This window comes from Etheostoma spectabile, chromosome 2 (assembly GCF_008692095.1).
Source record: "Etheostoma spectabile isolate EspeVRDwgs_2016 chromosome 2, UIUC_Espe_1.0, whole genome shotgun sequence".
In the NCBI taxonomy this organism is placed as follows: domain Eukaryota; kingdom Metazoa; phylum Chordata; class Actinopteri; order Perciformes; family Percidae; genus Etheostoma; species Etheostoma spectabile.
The window spans coordinates 4,607,425-4,608,500 of NC_045734.1; the positions used below are offsets into that span (position 1 = coordinate 4,607,425).

A 1,076-nucleotide genomic window follows, 5' to 3' on the forward strand; every position below is an offset into this window, starting at 1 on the left:
ATATAAAAATTAGATATTTTGGATAAGAGATCATCTTTTGTTGTTGAATCCACAACCCCTTTCAGTGGCACAGACTGATGTGCTGATACACCACTGCTTCTGAATTTCCTTATAGCCTCAGCATGAATGCAAGTTTGTTTTTTTAATTTGCATTTTACCAGCTTTTTTCATTGGTCTCTTTAAATTTTTTGTCTTTGGGTTTTCCCTCTTTTATGTCATTTGTCATTCATATTTCTGTCTCATTTATTTCCATCAGCAAATGCCCAACACTGCCGGGTTTGTGGGGTACAACCCATACAGCCATCTGGCCTACAACAACTACAGACTGGGAGGGAGCCAAAGCAGCAACAGTCGGGTAACGGTATGGATATAATATAGAGAAAACGGGGACTAAAAACGTTACGCAAACCCAAGTGGAAAAATTAAAATCTGTTACAGCTCACTTTTAGAGTTCAAGTTTGAAACAATAATCAACTTGCTAAGTCAAAGAAAGACACTGCAGAAACCTCTGTGAGCATCAATATCTTTTGGGCTTTTCACAAGGTCAACCTTTGCTTTGTTCAGAGCATGATATTGGATATTCAGTATTTGTCCAAAGAGTGGATGCTGCAGAGTAGTCCGTTTGAGAAGCCTAACTCATTCCATCAGTGAGAATGAATCTGAAATGCATATCACTCCAAACTCCCTCTGCGGTCTCCATCACAGTGCAGACTGGCCAAGAGTGTGTATTTAAATTCCACCTGCCTAAGTCTGCATCTCTGACAGATATATAAAGTAACCCATGCCATCATGTGTTGCCATGGTATTACAGACCTGCTGCATGGCTCTGGCTGCTGAACAGTAATTTAGTCGCTGCATGCGAGCTGTGGTTGGCTAACTCTGGTAATGGCATTATGGGCAAATCTCAGCGTAAGTGAGATTATTTTGTATTTTTGTCACAGTCAGCGCTATTCCATTGTACTCTGTGGGGTTCCTGACTTGTGCATGGCCTCAAACTTTCATTAATTAAATCAAGTTAATTGAAGTGATAAGAAATTACTTTGATGAATCTTGTATTTGATTTTAAGTCACTTTTT

At 39.4% G+C, this 1,076-nt stretch overlaps 2 protein-coding genes across 17 annotated transcripts in view; one reads left to right on the forward strand and one right to left on the reverse strand.

The window, feature by feature from the left end:
- LOC116705861 (zinc finger protein Aiolos) overlaps positions 1-1,076 on the reverse strand; it is a 59,314-nt gene that overhangs the window by 35,467 nt on the left and 22,771 nt on the right. The gene's annotated exons all lie outside the window — the stretch shown is intronic.
- The window catches only part of LOC116705922 (SWI/SNF-related matrix-associated actin-dependent regulator of chromatin subfamily E member 1), an 11,175-nt gene that overhangs the window by 1,665 nt on the left and 8,434 nt on the right, over positions 1-1,076 (forward strand). For 8 of the 12 annotated variants that reach the window (XM_032542482.1, XM_032542461.1, XM_032542469.1 and 5 more), the window contains one exon: positions 257-361. In XM_032542482.1, the coding sequence (XP_032398373.1) occupies positions 257-361 (105 nt within the window). The remainder of the gene's footprint in view (positions 1-256; positions 362-1,076) is intronic. The other 4 variants (XM_032542478.1, XM_032542420.1, XM_032542452.1 and 1 more) reach the window with 1 other exon arrangement.